The 21,311-nt window shown below is 42.1% G+C and overlaps 1 protein-coding gene across 1 annotated transcript; it reads left to right on the top strand.

The window, feature by feature from the left end:
* The first annotated feature begins 1,569 nt into the window (after positions 1-1,569).
* KLHL23 (kelch like family member 23) lies at positions 1,570-10,139 on the top strand. Its single transcript, XM_063318222.1, has 3 exons — positions 1,570-3,254; positions 7,022-7,174; positions 9,405-10,139. Exons 1-3 carry the CDS (start codon positions 2,042-2,044, stop codon positions 9,758-9,760), a joined length of 1,722 nt encoding a protein of 573 aa, XP_063174292.1. The 5' UTR covers positions 1,570-2,041; the 3' UTR covers positions 9,761-10,139.
* The last annotated feature ends 11,172 nt before the right edge of the window (positions 10,140-21,311 follow it).

Raw genomic sequence — 21,311 nt, 5'->3', positions numbered from 1 at the left:
GCCACGGTTGTGCTCTTCTCCCCTCCCCTTTGTGCTCAGGCGTTTGAAAACTGCCCCTTTCCTTGCTCGAGCCCAGCTCTGCCTCTGCCTGTCACCCTGTTCGGAGAGCAGGTGGGTGAGTCTTTAGCAAATTCGGGGTGCCCGAGCGACGCTTTGGATAAACGTGTGGAGGATTTGTTGACATGTGTAGGAGTCGCTGAACAACGAGGTCCGGCGGCTGATTGAACTATTTTTGTCTAGGGTTGTTGTGTTCCCGGGGCAAGATAACCGGGGTTAGCCTTATTAGGGTTAACCCTAATTTCTGGGCTTGCTTGATACGAGCCATAAAAGTGACTGACGACTTGGTGGTTAATGTGTCGTGCGACCACCGCTGCATATAAGGCTTTTTAAAAGACGGGTCTTTATCGTTTCGGACAACAGCGCGGCTTTCTATTCCCGAACGCAACATCCCCCCCCCCCCCAATTTTCAGGACAGACACCATCGGTTGATGGTATTTGTTCTTGGATAAATTTCCAAATGTTGCTTTTCTGCTCTCAAAAATACCTACATTTCTACAAAGAGGTTGCAGAAAAACACCGTACTGTGTTTGTGTCGCAATAAATCCTCTGTGCGATTAGCGATGAGCCGCATGATCTAGCCTTATGTCCTTTTTCCTGAAAGTAAGGCTATTGAAGTCAGCAGGGCTTGGTTTTGAGATGCATGGGAATAGACTGTTAGTCCTAAGTAACAGCACAATCACATGCATGTTTCCTTACAAGTAAACTGGACTGAACTACATGGTGTCTACTTCTAGGTAAATGCATAGCTAAATATATGTCGTATGGAAGCCTTAATTTGTTCTTTTTCACAGTGCTGCCTGATTAATTGTGCAACCTTTGTCAACATTTATAGTTGTTTTAATTATTAGTTTTACAACCCCTTTTATAGTGCATTTTAATTAGTAGCACTTGGAGCCCCTTATCAGGATGGTTGCTATATGTTACTTTGAGGTTTGTGGAAGAATAATTGAATGAATAATGATGATTAAAAATGAGCAAATAATATATGATAAAAATGAAAAATACACTTCTTGTCTGGGAAACCAGTTGAAAATTAAAGTGCTTCTACATTCTTGGCTTTATTAGCATTAATAGTGGTGTGTTTTGACAAAACCATAAACAGTTTTACTAATTAGTAAGTCTAATTAAGTGGGTCTTACATCAATTTATGGTGTTGTTCTATTCAGAGGGATTTAAATAGGATCACCATATCTTGGTCTGCAAAAACCTGAATGAAGATGAGATGGCAGCAAGGAGATACTGTACAGAGAACTGTAATTGTTTGTTGCTATCTAGTAGTCTGGACTTTTGCAGCCAGATATGAGAGACCAGTTTAAATCAGATTAATTTGCACAGTATTGCACTGTAAGGCAATCACCTTACATTAGAAATTGCTCACATATTTGTTTATAATACAAATCTGCATAGATCATATATGTGTATGCATAGATCATTTATGTATATCATAAAATATCATATACACATACAGGATCTATGTAGAATTCTTATTATAAACAACTAAGGGGATTGCTCTTTCCTCCTGTCATGCAGGCTTCATTTAAGTAAGTTATGGAGGCCAGGTAATTGAAAATGTGAGCCTGATTGGAAGATAATAAGAGAGCTGGGCTGGCATCAAATTCTGGAGGCGGATGAGCAAGATAGAAGGTTAGAGTTGTTTGAGGCAGTAGAGACCGTTGGACAGCTGAGATCAGTGATGGTTAGGAATATGGTTAATAACCTAAACAGAGTTATTTCTGGATTGCTTTGTTTTAAGGGAATATATTTCTGTTGGTGGCTTTGCATTTTCTTCTTTCCCTGATGCATTTATTGACCTGATATGCAGTATTTTTTAAATTGTTATCCTTTACGTGAACACTAGAGGTAAATGATTTACAAAAAGACTCTGCCATTGAAATCAGAAAGTCTTATGTCTGAATGGACATTGACAGGAGTGAGTAGATGAACCTCACTGCCATGTTGTTTCTGGTATTTTATTCTAGTGATGGCACTGACTGAGCAGGGGGAATATACCTATACATACAAAGACCTCTCTCATCCTATAGAGTTTTTGGATGCATTCAGGATGTTCTATCTTGAAGGGTTATTCACTGATATTACCCTTCAGTGTGCACCAGGTGTGCTATTCCATTGCCATAAAGCTGTACTAGCTGCTTGTAGCAACTATTTCAAAGCCATGTTTACCTCTGACATGAAAGAAAAGTCAAAGGATCAGATTCATCTTTCTTTGTTCAGTCCTACAATATTAGAATCCCTGGTGACGTACACATACACATCAGAGATCCAGATAACTAAGCAAAATGTTCAAAGCCTCCTTCAAGCTGCGGATCATCTTCAGTTTACTTCTGTCAAAAAAGCCTGTGAGCAGTTTCTAATCAGGCATTTAGACCTTGACAACTGTTTAGGGATGCACTCTTTTGCAGAATACCATGTTTGTACAGAGCTAGAGAAGGAATCCAGAAGGATATTGTTGTCCAGATTTGAAGAAGTGTGGAGACGGGAAGAATTTCCAGAGATTAGCAACAAGAAACTCCAGTTTATTCTCTCCAGAAAGAATCCTGATATATGGAAAGAAGAGGCAATGGTGGAGCCCATTGTCAAGTGGATTGCCTATGATGTGGACAGCAGGATTGAGTACATTTATGATCTGTTGAGGTGTCTTGAAACTGATGTAGATGAAATGTACTTGAAATCAGCTCTCAGCTTGTACAAGAAATGCCAGTTAAAGGAAAATAAGATCAGATCTCTAATACGCAGTGTGTTGGGTCCCAAGCCAAGAGCAATCACAACAAGATCTACCACTATTATGTATGTGATCGGAGGCTATTACTGGCACCCTTTGTCTGAGGTGCATATATGGGATCCAGTAACCAATGTCTGGGTCCAGGGAAGAGATATGCCAGATCACACAAGAGAAAGCTATGCAGTCACAAGCCTGGGACCCAACATTTATGTGACTGGAGGTTATAGAACAGACAATATAGAAGCCCTTGATTTAATGTGGATATACAATTGTGAAGCTGATGAGTGGACTGAAGGCTGCCCCATGCTTCATGCAAAATACTACCACTGTGCAGTTACTTTAAGTGGCTGTATCTATACTCTGGGAGGTTATCGAAAAGGGGCTCCAGCTGAAGAAGCAGAATTCTATGATCCTTTAAAAAAGAAATGGATCCCAATTGCAAACATGATTAAAGGTAATGTGCTTGCTGCATAATTTAATTCAGTTCTGCATGCCTTTTAAAATGAAACTGCATTACTTCCCACTTCTATTTTGAGCCCCTTTGGGTAGATACCTGATAGGATGTCAAGGTCGGCTTAGAATAGGTGGCCCAATCATTTGGGGTCAGAGGTCAGATTTGACATTTTGAAAATGATGTGGATAACCTCAGAGAATGGGTGTCACATTAGGTGTGGCCAGTCAGAAGGCACCCTGTCCAACTTCCTAGTGTGTTCTCTACTGCCTCAGCTTATTTTAAGGTTTTTTTTTGGCAGTGAGGCATATTGTCAAACCAAAATTCAATCACCCATTGTCTTATTTTTAGATTTTGTCTTTATTTTTAAATAACGTTTATGGGGTGCATGTGGGTCCAGGGTAGTTTTAGTGGTAAATATGATGCTTCGGTCTGGCACAGTGCTTTGCAGAATACAGCATTAATTAGTATTTTAATTAAAAGACTCAAAATCATGTACTGTAGGTTATAGAGCGTGGGCGAGGGCAAAAATGGTGTGCATGGTGATTGACTTAGATTAAGAATTAATCTCTGTGCCTCATTTTAGGGGTTATGGTGCAGAGATAGAGAGTCTTTGACCCATATCAACTTCTCCATATGTTTTCCCTTTGTCAAATGCAAAGTTGCTGAAACTTACAAAAACTGCATGTAACCCTAACTCTAACTCCACTGGGAACACTGAGGGTCTGTTGCAGAGGAGCAGGCTCCAACTCAACCCTATCAAGACCAAATAGTTGTGGGTTTTAGGGCCCCTCAGATCTTGAGACCTTCCATCATTAATTCTGGATGGGTTACCACTCCCCCTAGACTGAACTGATGCATGATCTCAGGATTCTCCTGAACCCATGGCTCATGGCCATGTCCAGAAGGGCTTTTGCAGAAAACTGTCTTGTGCATCTGTTGTGCCTGTTTGGGAGGTTCTGTTCATGGTCACTCACACCTTAATCGCTTGCCAGTTGGACTATTGCAACACGTTCTCTAAACCAGGTAAAAGTACAGTTTATTGCATTAGGATAGCTATACTGATATGTCCATCTGTCCTTTGTATCTGTTTAAGATTTTTTTAAAAACTGGAATTTTTAGTTTTATATTAATTAATTTATATTAATTAATGAGAAATTCAATGTAACTTTATGCCAGTGGTGTCCAGATCTTCAATGGGTTATTAAGAAATTTATTACTGAAAGGAAATTTATTGTATGTTTGTTGATTTAGATAAAGTATATGATAAAGGGAATTGGCTTGAATTGTGGAATGTTTTGCACAAATATGGAGTTTAAAGTCAATTGCTAAATGCAGTAAGAGTAGCATGTGATGGAAATACAGGTAGTTCTCGCTTAACAACGATTCATTTAGCAACTCTTTTAAGTTATGACAGCACTGAAGAAAATGACAACTGGTCCTTGCACTTATGATGTTGCAGCATCCTGAGGTCACATGATTGCTATTTGCAACCTTCCCAGCCAGCTTCCAACAAGCAAAGTCAATGGGGAAGCCAGCAGGAGGTTGCAAGTCATGGTCATGTGGTGTTTCGCTTAATGACCATGTGTGATTCATTTAACAACTGCAACTGGGACTGCTGGAACTGGCATCGCTAAGCAGGGCAGTCACATGCTATTTCACTTAATGACCACTTCACTTAACAACAGACTTGCTGGTCCCAATTAGGGTTGTTAAGCAAGGACTACCTGTAAAGCATGTGTGAGAATATATAGAATGCTTAGGGGATAGTTCATCATTAATCAGGAAGTCAGACAAGGATGTATGATGTCTCCTTAGCTGTTTAGTGTATTAATGTATTTAATATGTGGTTAAGTGTAAAAGAAATGCTTACGGTGACATTAGAGTGTATAGCTTAGAGATATGAAGGTCTGTGTGTGCAAAAAAGGAGTATGGTTCTGAAAAGTAATCACAATGGCAAAAGAATGGAGAAGTTGTCTTTGACGATGAAATTGCAAATTATATATAAATGGCAAAAACTTGAGCAAGTAGATGAATTAGTATACCATGATAGAATGTTTACTAAAGATGGGAAATTTTAAGATGTGCAAATGCTGGAAGAAAGGTAATGTGTAGTGATTGGTTGCAAAGACTGAATATTGAAAGAAGTAAAAGTACGGTGGAGAAGCATCTTTCTGCTCTTTTTGTTAGACAAAAACAAAAATAAGTTGAATGCAGTGGGAATAAAGTACTTAAGAAGACATAGAATCAAAAATGAACAGGTGCTGCATGAATATGGAATGTGGAAGCAGGTGACCATTATGGCAGAAGTGCATTGAATGGTTTAGTTGTGTAAAGAATGAATGAGGATTGAAGCACAAAACGAAACCAAGAATGAATGGGCTGAGATGAAGTGGAAGTTCAAGAAAGTAATGGTTGGATGGAGTTAGGGTTAATCCTCAAAATGAGAGAGGTGAGGAGAACAAATGACAATGTATGAAGGTGTGTTTGGATATGTTGGAAGTAAGATTGGTTGGCAAGGAGGGAAAAATATGGGGAGCGGTCATTATAAGCAAAGTTAGTTTTTTTTACTGTTTCCTATTGCATATTTTTAATTTCTTTGGCTCACTATTTTTTTTACTCTTTTTCTGTGTTTTGCACAATATTGCTTATCCTAAAGGGAACAGCATGATGGACATGTCTGTGTATGTATTAATTAGTTATCTTAAATTTAGTTTATTATTGATTAGCCATTATGCCATATCAAAGTACAGAATATAAAACACAGAACGTTAGTAAGACCACATATAAAAATAGAATAAAAGAAACTATATAAGAGAAAGAATAAAAAATGCAAATCATATTTCTGTATCACCCCTACAGTTTACCCCAGTCAGACTCACATATGCAGATCTCAACTGTTTTGTTCAAACCAAGGGCTTTATTATACGTAATTTTTGAATTCTGACCGCACATGAAATATGTTGTTTTAATATAAGGATCCCAATAGGTTGTTTGTGTAATGTGCAGTCCTAAATACTGATCTGTCTTTCTTATACAATTGACATTCAAATAATATGTGTGTTATGTCTTCTATCTCTGGAGCTCTGCAAATACAAGTATGTTCATCATAAGGGATTTGGTTAAATCTTCCATATTTAACCACTGTGTCCAGCTGCTTGAATCTTGCTTGAGTAAATACCACCCTAAGATGTTTAGGCATTTCTGTGTTTAAATACTTAGCAGTTTGGAAGGTACATTTGGAGTGGCTCATCCATTTCAATGTGCCAACCTTACTAAGGATGGCTGTATCTTTCTGTGCTTCTATATCCATGATTCTTTGTGCAGCAATCTTTTTAGCTTGTTCTCCAGTTGTACAAGAGACAGGGAGACCACAGCCCCTGATATAATTTGTCAGTTGTACAATCCAAGAAGTCTGTAATTGAGATTTTGTCTGTCTGGGAGTCTATCAGTTTCCATAGCATTAATTTTGCACCAATAATTGTATGCCCTGACAAAGAACAAATTGTATAAATTCTCAGTTCAGCTCTAACTGCAGCAGCTGAAGTCCTTTTATCCACACCCCAAATACTTCTCAGATGTTGTGATTGTGTTTGGTCTAATAGCAATACATGTTTTAAGCCCCAAACGTCAGCTCCGTATAAGAGCATAGGGGGGAGTTATATTATTAGCTGTCTCTATGTATCGTATTAGTGGCCTGTTGATGGAAATGGTGCTGAATATTATTTCTCTTTTTAGAAGCCTTTTACAAATTTAGTATTACTAAATAGGGGTTGGAAATGCCACTGCCTGCGTCCTGAATGAAATCATCTATGTTACCGGAGGCCATTATGGTTATCGGGGAAGCTGCACTTATGATAAAATTCAAAAGTATCACTCTGATATTAATGAATGGAGCATAATCACCACCAGTCCATATCCAGGTAAGTTTTGCTTCTGCTTAACAACTTAAATAAACTCTGTGGCCATTCCCCCACTGAAAGTATTTACATGTGAGTCATAGAGCTAGAAAAGGCCATTTAGGCAATTAAGTCCAATGCCCTACTCAATTAAAGCATCCTGGACAGATGGCTGTCTAGTCTCCATGTAGAAGAATAGCAAAAAAACCCTTTTCTGATGCAAAATTTTCCCTTTCTAGTCAATCGATTTACTTACCTACTTACTAGATTTAAAAGATATCTGACTACAGATTGTCTCTTATGGCTTACACTTAAAATAGGAAAACAATTTTAAAAAACCTTTTGTTTCTTATTCTGTGAAAAGAATTGTTAACTATTGTACATCAGTTTGGCCCCTGTACAAAAAACTAGCATACAGTACAGTACTGGGGACATGATCATTATTAGCTTCTACTCTCATACCTTGTTCTCATTCAAAAGCCCATGCCTTTAATATTATTAATATTGTTAATCTAATTAATATTAAAATTAATAATATAGACTGGCCTCAAGAATAAACATCTCCTGGCCATTAAGAAGGACTATAGCCCAGCTGTGGGGGTCCTCCATTGACCCTCAAAATCTTCTTCCTTGCTAACATGCAAATGAATCTGTGAGTAAGGAAAGGGATACCTTCTTGTGCTTTTCAAGTGGAATCTGCCCAGTTTCAGCTGGTATACCAGTTGTAACTCTTCCTGGAGGAAAAGGCCATGACAACAGATATTCATGTCCTTATCATCTCTTGTCTAGATTTCTACAATGTGTTCTCCAAAAGTTTCCATGGGTGCAGAATGATGGAGTTTTTAAAGGTTAATAAAAGAACTCCAAGCAGCTAACAGCAATCTTGCAGAGTAGAAGTGTGAACCAAAAAGGAGAACTTGCACATTAAGCTTAATTGCGTTCAGAAATAAATTCAGTCTTCACGCAGTAGTTAGATGAAGAAAAATAGAGATAGCTTACTTTTATTCAGTAGATCTGGATACAGGTAGATTCATAGTAGAAAGCACTTATTCATCACTGATTCTTTGTAGACACATTTCTATGTGGAATAGAAATGTCTGTGTGCAAGCGAGATGAAAGAGGACAAGAGCTGCATTTCTGCAGCACCTCCTGCTTGCATGTGTGCCAGAAGGGTAATAGAGATTGGTAATCCCGAAGCCCGAGGAGGAGGAGGAGGAAGTGGAAATCAGGTGACCCATGTGACATCCCGCAAGCACAATAGAGATGCGTTTACTAGAGAGAGACCCCCTTATGCTTATGAGGCAATGCTGAGTTGACCCCTGATAATGCCAACACAGAATACAGCCATCCATCTATTGTATGTGAAAGGCTTCTGAATACAGTTCAAAGTATTAGTTTTGGCCAAAGAAGCCCTATATGGCTTTGGCCTGGCAACCTGCAGGACTGTCCTTTCCATGTGGAACCCACTTTTTCAGTTCATGAGTTCTGTGTAGGTACTTTGAGGATTCTTCGCCCACATAGTATTCAGGAGTTGCTAGAAACCAGTGCTTCCAGCTGTGGCACCAAGAGACATATGACACCCTCTTTTTAAGAATTCAGAAAAGCTATTTAGAAGAATTTTGAATGGTTAAGGTTTTGTTCATTTGGGATGCCTTATAATATTTCTATGATTATGGGGTTGATCATTTTAATATTTTAATAATAATCAGTTACGTTTGTAATTTTTTTCTTTTGTTTTCTATCATTTGTCTATGCTATTATGTTGTAAATCACCAGGTGTCCTTGGAGCATGGAAGGATAGAAATAGAGTAAACAAATATGGATGTTTTAAATTTCTTGTTACAACCACATATATGTATTCACAACTTGGTTTTTCTGTTGCTTATTTTCTTTTTCATTCTTTACTTTTGTAGTATTTGTACTGATGTTTTATTTTTTCATACCCTTACCAATTATTATGTTCAAACTTCTTTGCAATAACATCAGTCATGCATGACTTTCATGTACAATTCTGAGGAGGCCCTTTTCTGAAGAACGTATCCGTTTATAAGTAAACAGATAAGCTTCTTTATCTCAGTTAAGCAAAATATGGCTATAAATCATAATCTAAATCTAAAACTCTTGAAGTCAACAGAGAGCCATATTAGAATGTTTGGATTAAAATTCCACTTCTGCCAATTGGTAGGCCTCCTTTTCTTTTTTAATTCTTCAGAAGGTAATGGGATATGTTAATAATTCATCTGTTTTCCTGTAGAGTATGGATTGTGTTCCACTGCATTGGAAAACAAGCTGTATCTGGTGGGTGGTCAGACTACCATCACAGACTGTTATGATCCAGAACAAAATGTGTGGACTCAGAAGGCTGATATGATAGAAGGAAGGATGGAGGGCAGCGCAGTCATCATGAACGGATGCATCCATGTAACAGGAGGCTATTCTTCTTCCAAAGGGTCATACCTGCAGAACATCGAGAAATATGATCCTGAGAGTAATAAATGGGAAATTGTGGGGAATCTTCCTAGTGCTATGCGTTCCCATGGCTGTGTATGTGTATACACTGTGTGTGGTAAGGAAAATACCGTTTCGGTAACAGGAACTAGAAGAAGATAAGCCACCACGTATAACAAGAATTTGCCTACAGAAAAAAAAAGTCCTTCAGTAGCTTAGCTGTTACAGGTTTGTTATTAGAAGATAATTAAACATTATAGTTCAATTTAGTTAATATTACTAATTCACTCTGCTTTATAAGAGACCCATATATTACAATTACTATGAGTCAGATTCAAAAACTGCTAAGTGTTATCTTTCCTGAGGAAGAGTTGCTGTTGCCTTTTTCTGCAGCTCAGTACCTTTTTGGAGATGCACAGCTTTTCTCAACCATCGAGGTGTGATGGACCACAACATCCATAATCTCTGCTCTCTAGCTGTTGGTACTTAAATTGCATCAGACCTGAATGGCATCAGTTTAGGAATGGCTAGTATACCCTAGTTAACTCCACATAACGCTGCTTGATTTGGTTTTGTCGCTTGAAATATAGATGTGAAGATAAAAAAAGCTGCTCCTCTGTGAACATTTTGCCCTATCCTGCCTTTTAAACTTAAGGGAGATTTCTGACATAGTTATAAATGTCTACTTGCCCCCCATTAGTAAATTTTATTTATTATTCAAATTTTGTTACCGCCCATCTCCCCCAAAAGAGGGCTTCTGGGCGGTTTACAATAAAATTAATACAATAACAATACACATTAAAATCCCATAAAAAATAGTTACAAATATAAAATACAATATAAATAAATATAGAATCCAAGTGGCTATAAAGATTCCAATCTGGTGGGAGGGGCTCTAAGGCACGAGCCACCCCCAAGAATGGCTCCCCACCTTCCCTCCCCAAGCAAGATGGCAGAATCAAGTCTTCAGGGCCTTCCGGAAGGTCAGGAGTGAAGGGGCCTGCCTCACCTCTGGGGCAAGATGTTCCAAAGCGCAGGGCCACTGCAGAGAAAGCCCGCTTCCTGGACCCTGCCAGATGAAATTCTCTTGCAGACGGGGTTCGTAACATGCCCTCTCTGCATGATCGGGTAGGGTGGGTTGATGTTATGGGAATGAGATGGTCCCTCAGGTAACCTGGCCCCATGCCATGTAGGGCTTTAAAGGTAATAATCAACACCTTGAATTGGACCCGGAAGCAAACTGGCACCCAGTACAGCTTGTGCAGCAAAGGTATTATATGTGCCTATTTTCGGGCACCAAGAATAGCCCACGCAGCTGCATTCTGAACCAGCTGAAGCTTCTCGATACTCTTCAAGGGTAGCCCCATGTAGAGCGCATTGCAATAGTCTATATGGGAGATGACCAGGGCATGAGTGACTGTTCAGAGGGCTTCTCGCTCCAGGAACGGGTGTAACTGGTGCACAACCCGAAGTTGAGCAAAGGCCCTCCTGGCCACGACTGCCACCTGCTCTTCGAGCAGGAGTTGTGAGTCCAGGAGGACCCCCAAGTTATGCACCGGGTCTGTCTGAGGCAGTGCAACCCCATCCAGAACTAAAGATGACAATTTCCCAGAAACCGAGGGGCTGTCAACCCACAGACACTCTGTCTTATCAGGATTCAGCTGAAGCCTGTTGTTCCCCATCCAGACCCCACAGCCCCCAGGCACCGAGAAAGGGCAGTCCACCGCATCACTTACCTCACCTGGGATGGACATGTATAATTGGGTATCATCAGCATACTGATGATACCTCATCCCGGGGTGAAGGATGATCTCACCCAGTGGTTTCACGTAGATGTTGAATAAGAGGAGAGAGAACCGAGCCCTGCGGCACCACACAATGGAGGGGTCGAGGGTCGGATCTCTCACTCCCTATCACCACCGACTGGGACTGGCCCTGGAAGAAGGAGATGAACCAGTGCAAAACCACACAGCCCACCAACTCCCTGAGCCGCCCCGAAAGGATACCATGGTCAATGGTATCGAAAGCTGCTGAGAAGAGCAAAGATGGATGTATTACCTCCATCCTGCTCCCACCAGAGATCATCCATAAATGCGACCAATGCAGTTTCTGTCCCATAACCGGGCCTGAAACCTGACTAGAAGGGGTCCAGATAATCCGTTTGATCCAGGACCCTCTAGAGTTGCAATGCCACCACCTTCTCAATCACCTTCTCCAAAAAGGGGAGGTGGGAGATTGGATGAAAATTGTCCAGCATAAAATTGTCCAGCATAGTTGGGTCCAATGATGGCTTCTTGAGGAGGGGGTGCACCAGGTAGGCCTTAATAGCGGCTCTAGCTTGTGTTCAGTCAGATTCAGTCTTTGTTTTTCTCCAACAGCGCTCCAGATGTCTCTTAACCCTCTTCAAAACCTTCAGCTCCTCCATGAATCATGGGGAGTGACGGGTCGAATGTGGCAAGAGAGGTTGCATAAGTGCGATCCTGTCCAAGGCCCTGGCTGTGGCCCTATTCCAGGCTGCGGCCAGGACCTCCGTTGGACCATGCAACAGGTCCTCGGGAATAACCCCCAGCTGCCTCTGGAACCCTACTGGGTCCATCAGTCACCGGGGACGGACCAATCGAATGGGTCCTGCCTCCCTGTGGAGTGGAGTGGCACAAAAGTATCTCAGGGTCACCAGGGCGTGGTCTGACCATGACAATAGGGACAGATCTAGCTCTCCCCTCAGATCATGTTGCCACTGCTCAGACAAGAAAACCAAGTCCGGGGTGAGACCACTGTCTCGAGTCAGGTCCTGAATAATCTGGGACAGGCCCATGGCTGCCATGGTAGCCATGAACTCTCGAACCACCTCTGAGGCATGTCCCAGGGATGGCAGGTTGAAGTTCCCCAGAACCATAAATCTGGGGAACTCCACTGCCAACCCTGAGATGGCCTCCAGCAGCTCAAGCAGGGAGGTTGCTATGCAACAGGGAGGCTGGTACAGGAGCAACATTCCCAACTGTTCTTGGGAACCCAACTTGAAGAACAGGGTCTCACAACCGGCCACTTGTGGAGCAGGGCCCCTGAAGGCCACTAGAGACTCTCGGATGACAACCGCCATCCCTCCTACCCTACCCTGGTGTCTCGGCTGGTGCCACACCTGAAACCTAGCTGGGGACATTTCCGAAAGGACTACCCCCCCTTCTGGGTCCAGCCAGGTCTCAGTGATACACACCAGGTCTGCCCCCTCCTCTGTGATCAAATCACATATGAGGGGGGCCTTGTTGTTAACTGACCTGGTGTTAAGGAGCAGCAGCCAGAGTCCAGGGCCTTCAAGGATTTGCTGTCCGTAGCCTGAGTCTGAACTCGGAGGGCCGGAACATGCCACTGGTAGCAAACACCGGGGGTGTCTTCCCCAAAGATGGCCTGCCCTCTGGTTCCCATCATAACATCTCTGGCCCATCACCACCTCAATGGTACACCCTATAGCCCCCAGAATTTCCAGGCCCAGTTGCCTCCACTCCCAGACCTCCGGAAACCCTGGATAGAAATAAGAGTCTCCTCCTCCACTCACACATCTTCTCCAACATTCAAACAACCCCCAGGTGGTGGCAGGCCCCGCAGGTCAATGGGGAGGCACCTCATCTGTTCCTGCCCACCCTGTCTCTCACACAGGGGGTGAGCACTCTTACACACAACCACACAATTCTGGACTCACCCCATGTCTCTCACACGCAGAGGGAGAACCACAGTCACACTGGAGGGACCCTCTTAGCTGCCTGCCATCTCTGGGCAGGTTGGGAGAATGACCCACGCTCTAACTCCCCACTCCTCACCGCCAGGGCCTATATGCCGAAGCCCGTCGTGCTTACTAAGTCCCTTCTGCAGCTGGGAACCGCTGACCAAGCCCTCCTCAGTCCCCCTTCCTCGTCTAGGGGGCTTCGGTAAGGGGCCTGGGGCCATAAAGGCTCACCATCTCCCCACCATCAAGATCTTCGTCCAGAGGGGTTCTGGCACCAGGGCCTAAAGTCTACGAAACTCATTGCCCCCTGTTGTCCCAGCCAATGTAGAATTTACTGAGTATCTTACTGAGATTTCCCCATGCTTGTGCTATTTTAGAAGACCTCAGTGACAGAATGGAGCCAAATTATTTTACCCTTTTTATACCAAAATAATTCAGCCCCTCCTGAGGAAATAGGAAATGAATTTCTTCTTACACATTATTTTAAGGATACCAAATTCAATTGGAAAGGCCTATGATTGGGCCAAATGGTGAATAAGTTAGATATGGGAATCCTAAATAGTTCCACAAGACATGACCATCTAGGGGAATGCACATATTGTTCCAAGTGCAGTTGCGCCTTAGACTCTATGATCATATTGAATAAATATGGCCATTGTGTTTTAGATTTTGAGGTATGCATTAGGATGGATAGTGATAATTTCCCTATTGTTTTAGCTCTAAACATAGGGTACCTAGAAGTATGCCATAATGTACAATTGTAGAATGATTGGGAAATTGAATGCATGCCATAGAAAATTAGTTGGGTAGATGACCTTAATAGGCTATTTACGAGCCCTTTAAAGTCCGAGGCACTGCAAACTCCATGCTCTCAAATTATTGACAGTGATCCCTCAACTCAAACTATGTATCATAGTTTGGTAAGAGAAATCCAGAATGTTTATCTGTCAAATCAGTAACAAAATTCTGTCTAGAGGAAAAAGTCAAAGATTTGGTTTGATGAAGACTGCATTAGACCTAAGAATGATTTGGTTGCACAATTTTAAAGTTTTAGATAAAGTGGTTCACTTCAAATGCCCAATTCATTAGTGCAAGGAAAGAAACAATCCAAGAAATTAATTCAATGAATGAGGCAGGTGACCTTGGGCCAGTAACCCTCTCTCAGCCCAACTCACCTCACAGGGTTGTTGTTGTGGGGAAAATAGGAGGAGGAAGGAGTACAGTAGAATTTCGGTTATCCTGAACTCAAGAACTGGGACTCTCAAGAACCGGCAAAAAAATGAAGAAATAATACATTAAATAAAATTTAAATAAAATCAATTTTTAGTGGAAAGGTAAGTTTAAACTTGGCGTGCCACACCGTGCCTCACCCACCCCTCCAGCAGAAAGGCAAGTTCAAACCCACCTTTTTAAAGGTAAGCCCAAACACACACACCCCGCCAGAAAGGGACCGGACCGGTGTGGCGTGGCGTGGCGTGGCGTGGCGCACCAAGCCCAAACCCACCCCTCTGCCAGAAAGGGATCGGCCGATCCCTCCCTAGCAGAAAGGCAAGTCCAAACTTGGCACGCCTATTTTTAATAGTAACCCTCAAGCAACTGGAAACTACATTTATCTGGCATCTACCAACCCCCATGGGTGGTGGTTAACCAAGATTCTAGTGTATTAGGTATGTTCGCCGCCTTGAGTTATTTATAAAAATAATAAAGGCGGGATGAAAAATCTAATAAATAAATAAATAAATAAATGAGATCTGAGCTAAATTGATACAGGCCTTGGAGAAGGCTGCTAATACTGCAACCTTCTGAACAATAATTAGGTGAGGTCTAGGGCAATCTACCTCAATATCAGGTTCCATGTGCCAGCAAAAACATGGGAACTGTTTTTTCTGTCTCATTTTGCAGCTACAACACCTTTGGTCCCACTTATAGACCTTTCCCAGCTCCTAGGATGGCCTCCCGCTACAACCCCGAAGGTGGAAAGGCTGCTAGAACACTTGAGGAGTGGCAGAGCCTCTGACTATGATAGTATTCCTATAGAAATGGTAAAAAGTAACACTGACTGGTGGGCCCCAATTTTGGCTGCCCTCTTCACATTTATCAACTACTCTAGACAGTTTCCAGAAGACTGGAATCTGGCTGTGATTGTTCCAGTCTATGAGAAAAGCCCCAAATGTGATCTGGCTAACTATTACCCCACCAGCCTCCTAAGTATAATTAGGAAGCTTTATGCAAGATAGCTATGTGATAAATTCAGGAATTGGTTAGATGAGGAGGAAATCACTGCAGATGAATAGGCAGGGTTTAGAGGACTCTGCAATTGATTAGTGCCTGATTTTACAGTAAGTGATTGCCAAACACACAAGGTGACCAAAGGGAGCCCTTTATGCCACATCTATGGATTTTAAGTCAGGGTTTGATACTGTAAAGAAGGATAAACTTTGGCAAAAACTTAAGGCCTCTTCAATAGAGAGTCGCCGCTTTTATCAGAAGCCTTTATCATAGGAATTGGATGCAGGTAAGATGTAGTCCTCAGGGACGTCTGACTTAAAAGATACCAGTTCAACATGGAGTGGACTTGTATTTTGGTCCCCCCCTTTTTTAAAGTCAGTTCTCTAATTTCAATCTTACATGAAGCTGATTTCCATTGCCCAAAGTTACCTTGCAAACCCATCCCAGCTCTGCTATATGGAGACAATACAGTGATTCTTTCTTTGACTGAAACAGGCTTACACAGAGCTCTTAGAAGATTTTTGCTATTCTGCCAGGAGGAAAACCTCTTCCAAAGTACTGATAAGAAACGTAATTGGCCAATTAATGGGCAACAAATTGAGCAGACCAAGCTCTACAAATATTTGGGCATTGTCTGTCGATATAATGGCTCTTGGAGATACCATCTAACCTATATTTTATTTATTTATTTTATTATTTCAATTTATATTACTGCCCATCTCAAATAATGACTCTGTATAGTTTACAACAATTAAAAGCAATGCAAAAAACAAAATACCATATCAAACGTATAAAAAATGTATAAAATTATATAAAAATCATAAACAGTAACATAATCTACAGCCAAGGTATAAAAACAGCCAACAACACTCAGTATAACCATAGTACAGGCTCTGTTGCACACCTGGATCCCCAACCTGGTGGAAAAGCCACATCTTTAAGGTCTTACAAAAGGCCAGTAGGGTTGGGGCCAATCTGATCTCATGATATAACACGTGAAGCCTGGAAGAGCACAATGATGCTCCTTAATTTTTTTAGTACTTGTAGTTATATTGCAGCAGCTGTTAAAGTATCGAAGGGAAAAGTAATCCCCCAGCTATTATATGGGGCACAACTCTGCAACACCAAAGATTATGATCCTTTGGAACTAATTCAAACTCAATTCTTACATGCTGTTTTGGAAGCCCCTGGGATACCCACAATGTTGCATTAAGAAGAGGACTGGGATTGGTAACAATGGAGACTCAGGTTTGGTTAGCGAAAATTATATACAGTACTACCCTGTGATTGAAATATCAACAGTCTGGCTTTATCCCTCTGAATCTCCAAGTTGGTTATATGAGGTGGGGCAGAAGATGGCTAATGTAGGCCTACACTTACCAACTTTAACTACCAACGGACTTTCGGAAGCAAGGAAAATTGTTAAACAGCACCTATGGGACATTGCTGTCCACATTGATAGATGACTTATAAAAAGGTCATTAATCATTGGCAATTAGAGAATCCCTATAATTTGGCAAACTTATACAGTACAGAGTTACTCAGGCCAAACAGAGGAGAGCATTCACACTAGTGTGTTTTGAGATGATACCCTGAGCAGTTTACACAGGCATTCCTTTTGGAATGCCTTTCTCCATGTGGTCCAGAGAGATGGGATCAGTCCTAATATACTGTCAATATTACAGGGATGCACATTTATTTATTTATTTATCAAATTTCTATTACCACCCATCTCTCCCAAAAGGGGGACTCTGGGCAGTTTACAATAATTTAGCATGTGTTATGCTGATTCTTGTACATTATCCAGGCAGATCTGTTTCCTTTTATGTTTTCTTTGCTACTCGCTGATACAAACCATGAAATAACACTTCAGGTTGCAAAATTTTGCTATCTTGCTTACTACACAAGATGTTAGGGTTTTAATTTGTACTAATGGTGTTTATTGTTTATGTTTTAATTTGTATTTTGTACAGAATTGTATTATTTTTGGCTCAACTTTGATTGTAATAAACCAAAACTGAAACTTTATATGATTTATGTGTTGCTGTTTGTCACACAATAAAATATGGATATGGACAGTATACCAAAGCTGTATAGTTTTAGGACTATGGGGAATTATACATGTCACATTTTCAGTTCTGTCTTGAAAGGAGTCCTTGCTTAGTGTTTCTCATGGAATCATTCAAGTTGAAGGGTGCTGTCATCTTCCGAGAAAATCTTTGATACAAAAAATATTTTTTCCATTGTTCTAATTATTTTTGCAGATCATGTTTACATTTCAAAGTGACATCTACTGGGTTGTTAAAACCGTAACTCAATATGCAGTACTGTTAAGAATTAGCATTTGTGAATAACACTGTAGAAGAAGTGGCAGCACCTGGTAGATCTTGCTGGGCTTGTTAATAAAGTAAAACATCCTGGGAGAAGACAGTGGCAAACCATTGTTCAGTATTCTTCCCAAGAAGACTGCATCCATGAAGTCCTCAGGAGGTGAGCTTGGAGACTTTTTCTGTTTTTAGAAAATCATCCTTCCTCATTCAATGGGCACCAGCCTAAGCATCTTGGATCTATTGGAATAAATATCTTGAAATGTATTTTGAGATAAATTGCTTTTAACTGGAATCAGAAGGGCTAGGGCTGTGAACACAGCACTTCAGATTTAGTTCCCAAAAGGTGCTTTGGAATACAGCATGGTGCATCTTTTTTTGGGATGACATGGCAACTCCTCTAAAAACAGAAGATATCTCCAAATGGACCTCTGTTCCTGGAGACTTCATTGTGAGGTTTCAGCCCACTTCTGACTCTGAAAACAAAACTTATCTGGAGTCAGAAGGGGAAAATGAAACTCATCAGAAGAGTTGGAGAAGCTGAACCAGGAAGTGACTCAGCAGACCGGGTGGAATTTGCAAATGCAGATTGGACAAACTCCGGAGGGGGATTTGAACTCTCCAATCAGCACTCGAGACAGGAGAGCAGAGAAGCATACGAACCAGAAAGTAGCTCGATTGGTTGGTGGAGAGAAAATGCACGGAAAGGATCGTCTTAAAAGGCAGACGCGCAAAGAGTACGCTGCTGGAGACAACCAATCCTTCGAGCTCACAGTCCTTGTGGAAGAGTCCTTACCTGCGTCAGAAGCCTTGCCTATAGCCAGAGTGGAACCAGCGCCAGCGTCTTCTACCTCTGCAGAACTGCCTTCTGCACAAGCTGCTCCATTTGAGCTTCTCCTTGCCGCCCCTGCCAAGCACAGCCTCGCGTCTAGCTCCGGACCTCGTTGCCGCGTTCCAGGTGTGCATCCAGCCTTGCCTTTAGCTCTCAGTCTTGCCTAAGATCTCCAGCCCAGTCCAGTCTTGATTCCAGCTCCCAGCCTTGCCTAGAATTTCCAGTCCAGCCTTGCTTCTAGTTCCCAGCCTTGCCGAGAATCTCCAGTCCAGTGTGGCTTCCAGCTCCCAGCCTTGCCTAGAATCTCCACTTCAGTCCAGTCTCGCTTCCAGCTCTTAGCCTTGCCCAGACCCTCCAGTCCAGCCCAGCTTTGCTTCTAGAGATCAGCGTTGCCTTGACTCTCCAGCCCAGCCCAGCCCAGCCCAGCTTCCAGAGCCAAGCCTCGTCTAAAGGTTCCAGCCCAGTCTTGCCTCGCCTCCACACTTCAGTCTGATCCTTCCTGCATGCCAGCCCATGGAACCTTGCCTTCCGTTTCCTCTTTGCCTTCCACTCTAGCATCACCAAGTCTGACAGCTTCCATCAGAGAGTTAGCTGAATTCTGCCTTGCGACTCTGCCTCAGTCTGAGACCACAGCATTGCCTGTTCATTCGCCATTGCCTGGGTGGTCTTGACTGAAATTGCTTGCTTAATCATTCATGGACTTTACTGTTGTAAATAGTTGTTTTTAATAAAGAGTTTGATAATACTGCTGTCTGGCCGCCTCATAGTCTGAACAGGACATTCATCAACCTGTCTATGTAGTTTTGGAATTGAATGCAAAGCACTGCACTCTATGAAATAGAGACTAATTGAGATAGTTTTGCAGATCAGCTGTTGCTATTTAAGTTGCATAAAAGTGAATGTTTTGATACCAGCATAATTTTAATAATTTTATTTATATAATCCATTTTTATGGGTACCCAACTTGTGATTGCAACTCTGGGTAACTAACGTTAAGGTTAAAACTGAAAGACAAAAAAATAACCAACATAAAATAACAACCCACTCCTCCAAGGCCAACACACTCAAATTCCGAACTATCACATACTGTAACAGGCTCATTGAACACCCTGGCCTATGTCTGGGAAAAGCACTAGGTCTTCAAGGCCTTACAGAAAACCAATAGGATAGCCATTTGAATCTTGGGTAGTGTGCTGTGACAGAGAAGGCATGCCTCTTGGGTTCTACCAGATGATATTATTTCATTGAGGGAAATGGAAGCATGCCCATCTTGTCAGATATTGTGGGATGGGCAGAAACAATGGGAGATAGGCCGTCCTGAAAATAACCTGGCCCTGTGACATAATGGGGTTTATAGGTGATAACCTGCACCTTGAAGGGCAGCCAGGGCAGGTTGCCAAGTGTTGGTAAGCCTTAATAAAGGATTTCATCCTGTTCCATTGGATTCACTCTTCATTCTTCAGCAGCACTCTAGGTGTCCCCTGTACCACTTCATCTTCTGGAAGTCCTCTGAAAACTGGGGAATTTTCCAGGATCCACAAGCAGGGAGAATCTGCACCACAATCCTGTCTAAAGTAGCTGCTGCCCCCCATTCCCAAAAGCAACTAAGTTGAACCATGCATCAGAGCCTCAGAAACAACCACAAGTTATTTCTAAAACTTGACAGGGTCCATCAGGTACCTGTGGTGGGCCACTCAAATAGGTCTATCTAACATCTATCAATGTTTAATCCCAGTTTATGGTAATGGGCACACTATTAAAATTAATACAAGTTGCTGAAGGCAGGTGTGCAGCCTAGTCAGACTTCAAGATAAATTTAATTAGAAGCACTTTGTTTATTGAAGGCAGAGTGTACTTTCCCCATCCTTCTAATGGAAAGGCTAAGCCATACTGCATTGCACATCGCAGGGCACGTGATCCCACAAACTACCCTATCATATTTTAGAGCAGTGTGTTGAACGAACCCGTCTGAGGTTAGCTTGTAGTTCAGTATGTAATGTGAACCCAGATACCTGGGATAAGTAAAACGTGTTTCACTCAATCCTGGTTAAATGAAGCAGATACTAAAAAAAGTTTCAGTGGCTGGGTTTACACTAAGCCATGATTTGCTTGACTCTGATATACAGTACTGAATCAACCACAAATATCTGAGTATACGCAACATATTCACCCTCAAACTGTTGTTTATACTCCACAATGTGGGATTCACTCAGCACAGGAAAGGAAGCCAAGCCCAACTAAATCGCACACGGTAGTGTCTCTTACACGCCCTTTAGTCTTAGCGCGATGGGGGAATTAAGTAATTAAGCGCGAGCTGTCCGTTAGAAGAAAAAAACCTAAGATATGTGAAGTTTTCACTCTCCGTTCCTTCTCCAGAGAAGCCCGGCCTTTGCAAAAGCCCCGCGAGCGGCGGGAAGAATTCCGGCAGAATTCTTCCAGCAGCGCATTCGGGCAGCGGAATATTCGAATCCGCACTCGCAGCCTCCACCGAAGACGCCAAATCCTCCAGAAGGCGTAAAGGCGGAGATGAAGCTCAACCCGCGTGGGTCCGGACGGGAAGGAGGTGTGGTTACTGCCGCACTGGCTGCTGGGCTGGCCGGCGAG

This window comes from Candoia aspera, chromosome 1 (genome assembly GCF_035149785.1).
Source record: "Candoia aspera isolate rCanAsp1 chromosome 1, rCanAsp1.hap2, whole genome shotgun sequence".
Lineage (NCBI taxonomy): Eukaryota > Metazoa > Chordata > Lepidosauria > Squamata > Boidae > Candoia > Candoia aspera.
This window is presented reverse-complemented; position numbering and strand designations above follow the sequence as displayed.